Here is a 7,064-nt window from a genome sequence, read left to right on the forward strand (position 1 = left end):
GGCTGAGGCAGGAGAATCGCTTGAACCTGGGAGGCGGAGGTTGCAGTGAGCTGAGATCACACCACTGCACTCCAGCCCAGCTGACAGTGCGAGACTCATCTCAAAAACAACAACAACAACAAAACCCAAAAAATTAGCCAGCCATGGTGGCACACGCCTATAGTCCCAGCTACTTGGGAGCCTGAGGCAGGAGAATTGCTTGACCCAGGAGGAGGAGGTTACAGTGAGCCAAGATTATGCCACTGCACTCCAGCCTGGACAACAGAGTGAGACTCTGTCTCAAAAAAAAAAAAAAAAAATTAGCTGGGCATGGTGGCACATACCTGTAATTCCAGCTACTCGGATCGTGCCACTGCATTCCAGGCTGGGTGACAGAGCCAGACTCTGTCTCAAAAAAAAAAAAAAAAAAAAAAAAGAGGCGGCAGTGCTCACTTTGGCAGCACATCAACTAAAGAGGAGGCATATGTGAGTGATTGTTTACTATTTTTGGAATGAGAGTTGTGTGAGAAAATAGAAATATAATAAATGAAGTCCTCATCTAACTTTAGCTATTACAGTCTTCAGTGCCCCTTAGAGGTTGGGGGTCCTTTCTTCAGATCATTATGTTGCTCTCATTCCCCATTATTGCTCCTGGAAATTACAAACAGACACAGAGTGAAACATCACTTTTTATTTCTTCTGAGTATCTACATTCAATTGCTTTGGCTAAATTAACAAAAAACACTCAAGTACATGTGGTTTCTGGTGACAAGTTCTCTAAGACAGTGTGGGAAATGACCTAAATATGCACAGGCAAGGCTCAGTCTCCAGAAGGGTGGGCAGGGGTAGGTAGGGGCTATCTGATCCCCAAGGCAATGAAGTCTTAGAGCTGAAGCCCAGCTCCTCCTTTTTAAGAGGAAATGACAACCCAAAGCCTTCTGCGTTTGTTTGAGATCCTAGCTTGTGGCCCTGTCAGATCCAGAAACCAGGCATCCTGATTCCCTGTCCACTGCCCCCAGCCTGAAGCCCTTCATCCTTCCTCTTAGCACCCTCTCAGGGGAACAGGGGCCTAGGTATGTTTACAAAAGTCCAGAATGGGTCAGTATTTGGGGGAAATAGAGATTTGAAGGTTTTAATTCCTCATATAATAGAGCAATTCAGTTCTGTCTAATCATAGGGTATTATTGTTTCAGACTCGGTTAAGAATTTGCCAGAGAACAGAAACTCCCAGCTGAAAATTTGTATCTTGTAATCAGCATGCCAGCATTTCCTACTAGAGCTCAGCATCTGAGCTGCATTATTTACTCATGTAAGTGCTTAGGATGGGTGATGGATAGGAAATATAGGAAATGGAAGGACACAGGGCAAAGGTCATACAGGAGCACTAAATGGGGATGGGGTAACTTGCTAAGTATAAAGTTAAGACCTACATTAAGACCACTTCTATGCACATGTTCAGTTAGAGGATTCAATGGATACACCAGGCACCTACGGCTGGAGTCTCCTTGGCACGAGCGCCCCATCCGAGGCACAGCTGCACTTCTGCACCCTCATGTTAGGCAGGCTGACCACTTGGGGCCTTGTCCTGCCTCCCTCCTTGATGCTGACGATCATGGGCAGCGAGGCAGTCTCCGAGGCGATGCACTGTCGCGGCCCCAGAAATGGCCACTTGACGGCCAGGGCCTCCGGGGGCTGCTGGCAGGTGCCCACACACTCATAAGCCAGGAAGCCCGGGGGCTCCAGCACCCAGTTATCGGCCCACTTCATCCCCTGCAGGTCAATGTACATCTCCTGGCGGCAGCAACGGGTGCCCTCGGTCACTGGTGCTTCAGGGTCACAGTCGCCCTGAGCTCTGTGTGGGCAAGGAGAGCAGGGTCAGAGGTCAGCTGGGAAGGCTGAGGTCAGAAGGCCTGGGGCACAGCTTAGTGGACACCTGGGAGGGAGATTTATGATCCAGCTCTCACTGTTTTAAAAGCTGGACATTTGTGAGAAGATGAATGAATAAACATATCTGAAACATAAAGGATGAAATCAGCTACTATTAATTAAAGGTCTCCTAGCAGGCCGGACACTGAACTAGGTACTTCACATGTATTATCTCAGGTGATGTCTGCATTTCATCCTCAGGTAGGTTCCAACATTATCCCCATTCCACCTGAGGCCACTGACACTCAGAGGTGTTCGGTGACGTGCCAGAGGACGTGCAGCCAGTGGAAGGCAGAGCTAGATGGAGGCCAGGCCGACTGGTTCCAAGGCCTCTTCTTAACCACTGTGCTATGCAGCCCCCATCTGCTCCAGAGAGCTAACTTGTCCATAAGGAAAGAATTCACCAAAGCAGGAGGGAAGCTCATCTCCCCTAGTAACCGCTAAAGCTAGGATTTTTCAAAAATTTAATCACGAAGAAGGATAAAGTGGAAGTAGGTGATTACAATCATGTGTATATGGAGTCAATGGCAACATAAAAATCCATTGAAAATTATCAAAGATAAATAAAATGAATAATACAATTTCTGTTTTGTTTTTGTTTTTTTTTTGAGACAGGGTTTCGCTCTTGTTGCCCAGGCTGGAGTGCAATGTTGCGATCTTGGCTCACTGCACCCTCCGCCTCCCGGGTTCAAGCGATTCTTCTGCTGCAGCCTCCCAAGTAGCTGGGATTACAGGTGCCCACCACCACGCCCAGCTAATTTTTGTATTTTTAGTAGAGACGGGTTTCACCATGTTGGCCAGGCTGGTCTGGAACTCCTGACCTCAGGTGATGTGCTGGCCTCAGTTCCCAAAGTGCTGGGATTACAGGCATGAGCCACCATACCTGGCCTTACAATTTTTTTTTTTTTGTCGTTTTTTAAAAACTTTAAAAAAAAATTTTTTTTAAGGATAGGATTTCACTGTGTGGCCCAGGCTGGTGTCAAACTCCTGGCTTTAAGCAATCCTCCACTTCAGCCTCCCAAAGTGTTGGGATTACAGGCATGAGCCACGCGCCTGGCCTGAATAATACAATTTCTTTCTCTTTTCTTTTTTTCCTTTTTTTTTTTTTTCTGAGATGGAGTCTGGCTCTGTCCCCCAGGCTGGAGTGCAGTGGTGTGATCTTGGCTCACTGCAACCTCCACTTCCCGGGTTCAAGCGATTCTCCTGCCTCAGCCTCCTGAGTAGCTGGGATTACGGGCGCACGCCACTACGCCCGGGTAATTTTTGTATTTTTGGTAGACACGGGGTTTCACCATTTGGTCAGGCTGGTCTCGAACTCCTGACCTGGTCATCCACCCACCTTGGCCTCCCAAAGTGCTAGGATTACAGGCCTGAGCCACCACGCCTGGCCAATAAAACAATTTCTACCATTAGAAACCCTGACATGCAGTGGGCAATCGCTGGCATCCTGGGACAGTCTGCACCACGCTCCCCCCCAACCCCTCGTCCACCGCCACCATCCGGTACCCCAGACAGTCCTGGGGACGGGGGTCTGGACCACCCAGTGGTTGCTTGTCTCTGGTCTGCACAGTCCGGCACCTACCCATAGTCCCTGAGGTCCAGCGTGTGCAGTTCCAGCTGGGGCTCCCCAAGCCCGGCCGGCGCCCCCTGCGAGGCAAAGCGGACCAACTTGTGGGCGCCGGACGCCAGCGGGCCCAGGTGCTCCCTCTGCACCGACACTTGTAGCAGCAGAGGAGGCCGGGGCCGGCTTAGCTGCTGCCAGAAGTTCACGGCCTCAGTCACGTCGAAGACCTTCCAGCCGCTCTCGTGGACGAACACCAGCCTGAGACACGACACGGAGACCCAGCGCTGCGTGAGGGCGGGGACTGGGACGGGCCCCAAGGGCCCCGCCCCGCCCCCCGCGTCCCCGCCCCCAAGCCAGGCCGAGCAGCCCCCTCCCCCTGCCCTGCGCGCCCGCGCGACCCCCACCTGGAGTCGATGAGAGAAGTGCGGTTGGAGCCGTCGTCGCGGACGCGCAGCCACTCGACGGTCACCCGGGCCCGGGCGCTGCGCGGGGACAGCCGCCCGTGCCTGTGCAGCGTGGCCTTGGGGACCGGCTCCTGGAAGAGCCGCAGTACGGCCTGCACCAGCTCGCTGTTGGGCGGCAGCCGCTGCTCCATGCCGAACACCAGCAGGTGGGTGCTGGCCTCCGACGCCAGGAACCTGCCGGCCACCTCTGGGGACAAGAGCAGGGTCAGCAGGGCCTCCCCGGACTCCAGGGGATCTTTGAGGATAGCAGGGACAATGAGCTGGCAGCCAGGCCAAGGAGACACCGGCCCCTGTTCTATCTCTGGGGCAAGCCCGGTTTAAAAATCTCTCTTGGATCTGGGTCTTGTTTAGTAACAGTTTACATCCAGCAGTCAGGGGCGACTGTGGGACCCCGGGCTAGCAAGTTTGCCTCAGCTGAGATGCTAGGAGCAGAATCCTCACCCAGGTGCCCGGCCTTGGGTCTAGCTCTGGGCACTGAGGAGCTAGGGAGGCGAGAGGCTGCGGGAGGATTCAGGCCCAGCTGCACCCCTGACACCCAGGTAGTCTACTTAGGTATTTTTCAGTTATCCAAACATGCTTCTATCCACAAGAACTCACTTTGATGTTCACAGTGCTGGGAGATGGCTAAGACATAGTCATACCCCTGTTCCAGATGAGCACATGGTGGAGAGAGGATATTAAAGCCATTTACTCAAGGTTAGGTTCAGACCAGAGTGGCAGTGTGAAAACAGACCCCGGGAGTACAGCTGCACCAAGTTCCTTGAGGCACACACTCACCCGCTCCCCCAGCTCTACTTTTTCTCCTCTACCCTCCCCTTCTCTGATGCCTTGGTTTTTCCAACAGGTCTAGCCTGGTGCAGCTCCCCTGGGCTAGAGGGGGGCCCTCAGTGCACAGCTGGAGACCCTGGGCCCAGGCCTGGCCCCTCCTCACTGCTCCTTGGACCGTGGCCCTCACACAGCCTCCCACAGAGTCCTAAAAGGCCAGGAGCCCTTTGACACCACCAGAGTGGGCACAACCGGCCTGTCCCTGACCATGGGACCGGGGCAGCAGGGAGGGAGGGCCTCACCTCGGAAGCTGTGGCTGAACCTCTTCCCGCGGGAGCGGTCCCCATGGCTGCGCCGCAGCAGGGCCACATACTGGGCCCTCACGTGGGCGGGGATGACCAGCTCCTCCATGTCCACCCTGTCAGGTACAGGCACCTCGCTGAGCTGCAGCTGCTGCAGCAGGCTGCCCAGGAGCTGCTCCCCAGTCATGGCCACCCCCGGGCCGGCCAGGGGCAGCACCCAGAGTGCCCAGCAGAGCCACAGGGGCTGCATGGTGCTGCTCTGGAGGAGCAGGAGGCAGAGTGGAGCTGTCCTCTAAGGAGACTGAAGGAGGGTCTTAGGCAGCTGGGCATGCTGAGAGCCAGGCTGGGCCAGCTTTATAGCTGGCCCTGGGCTGGCCTGGGGTGAAGGGAAAAGGGAGGGAGGGAGGGAAGGAGGTCACACCCCTGGGACCTCCTGGGAGCTCACAGCCAGACAGGTCCCTGAGTCTGGAGGAGGGGGCTGTCTCGAAAGAACAGGGCTGTCTGGATGCCACCCAGGCCTGGGGCCTGTGATTGTGCTGTCAGCAGCGTGACAATATTTTTAGTGCTTGTTTAATTTTCCTGGCCTTACCCCAGCCCCGTTCTATGAAAAAGTTAGTCTATTCTGTGTAAAAGAAAGTCCTGCTAGCCAGCTGCTTAAATCTCTTTAAGTCTCTTCTGGAGGCTGGGCTGGGTCCAGGTTTGCAAATCATAAAGGAAGGGCGGGAAGGATTCTGCCTTCCTGCTGGTTTGGATCACGTTCACAGAAGCCCCTTGGTCATCTCTCTCCAACCCACACTCCTTGCACACCCCCTGCCTCTCCCCGCACCAGGGGTCCCTCAGGGTTGTCTCACCATCCCTGCCCTCCCCGCATGACAGAGGATGCTAGACACTGTCAGGACACAAATCTGGCAGCGCTACTGTTTTTGGGAGTCCCAGGAACAGCAATTTCAGCAAGTGCCTTTGCAGTCACATGACCACAGCACAGGAGTCCCCCCTTCAGACAGCAGAATTATTCTGGGGTGTGCTCTCCCCAGTGAGCTGGCTGGCCGGTTCGTGCCACCAGCACTCAGCTGGAGCCCAGGGCTTTTAGTAGTGTGTGTGTTGGGGGAGTGTTTAGCATCAGAGAAGGGGGAGGGATAAGAAGAACACTGATAATAATCATAATGGACACAGACGAGGGACAGGAACCTAGAAAGCAGAGGCCAGAGCTGCCCAGAGGCATGGCCTGTTCAAAGCCATAGGTACGGGTGGCAGATTGAGGTGGGATCCCCCCTGTGTCTCCTCAGACACACATTTTAGACTGGCCGCGTTCACATATGAGACCTGCCATCTGCCAACTGTTTGACCTGCTAGCAAGTTAGTTAACTTCTCAGTGCCTCAGTTTCCTCATCTACAGAAAGAGGGTGATGATCATGAGGTCTTCCTCATAGGGTTAGTGTGAAGATTAAATGCATTAGTACCTGCAGGATGTTTCACTAGACACTAACACCAGTGTCTAGTGACAGGTAAACACTCTGTAAGGGTTTGCCGTCATTATTATCTGCCTAAATTCTGCAATCACAGGGTCGTGGCTTTTTTTTTTTGAGACGAAGCCTCACTCTGTCACCCCGGCTAGAGTGCAGTAGCGTGATCTAGGCTCACTGCAACCTCTGCCTCCTGGGTTCAAGTGATTCTCCTGCCTCAGCCTCCCAAGTAGCTGGGACTACAGGTGCATGCCACGCCTGGCTAATTTTTTGTATTTTTAGTAAAGATTGGGTTTCACCGTGTTAGCCAGAATGGTCTCAATCTCCTGACCTGGTGACCTGCCTGCCTTGGCCTCCCAAAGTGCTGGGATTACAGGCATGAACCACCGTGCCCGGCCAGGTCGTGGCTTTTTATAAAACTATCAACAATAATAATAGCACACATTTCCTGAGTGCTTACTATGTGCCAGTTATTGTTCTAAGCTCTGAATGTGTATTCACACAGTCCTTAGGAGGCAGGTGTCAGTTTCAGGTGCCTCTTGCAGATGCAACATCAGAGTACTGCCTGGGGAAGTGACCTGCTCCCAAACCTCAATGAAGG

The 7,064-nt window shown here is 53.6% G+C and overlaps 1 protein-coding gene across 1 annotated transcript; it reads right to left on the reverse strand.

Moving 5' to 3' along the window:
• Positions 1-631: 631 nt before the first annotated feature.
• Positions 632-5,381, reverse strand: LOC105478551 (left-right determination factor 2). Its single transcript, XM_011735974.3, has 4 exons — positions 5,001-5,381; positions 3,874-4,120; positions 3,488-3,727; positions 632-1,831 (listed from the first exon to the last, which is right to left on the reverse strand). Exons 1-4 carry the CDS (start codon positions 5,248-5,250, stop codon positions 1,468-1,470), a joined length of 1,101 nt encoding a protein of 366 aa, XP_011734276.2. The 5' UTR covers positions 5,251-5,381; the 3' UTR covers positions 632-1,467.
• Between the last annotated feature and the right edge of the window lie 1,683 nt (positions 5,382-7,064).

Source organism: Macaca nemestrina, chromosome 1, assembly GCF_043159975.1.
Source record: "Macaca nemestrina isolate mMacNem1 chromosome 1, mMacNem.hap1, whole genome shotgun sequence".
NCBI lineage: Eukaryota > Metazoa > Chordata > Mammalia > Primates > Cercopithecidae > Macaca > Macaca nemestrina.

Excerpts from the sequence above, each read along its gene's own strand:
- LOC105478551 (XM_011735974.3), bottom strand. The coding sequence starts at position 5,250 with ATGCAGCCCCTGTGGCTCTGCTGGGCACTCTGGGTGCTGCCCCTGGCC. Across the intron at positions 4,121-5,000 it reads GTTCAGCCACAGCTTCCGAG|AGGTGGCCGGCAGGTTCCTG; the intron begins GTGAGGCCCTCC and ends TCTTGTCCCCAG. Across the intron at positions 3,728-3,873 it reads ACTTCTCTCATCGACTCCAG|GCTGGTGTTCGTCCACGAGA; the intron begins GTGGGGGTCGCG and ends GTCGTGTCTCAG.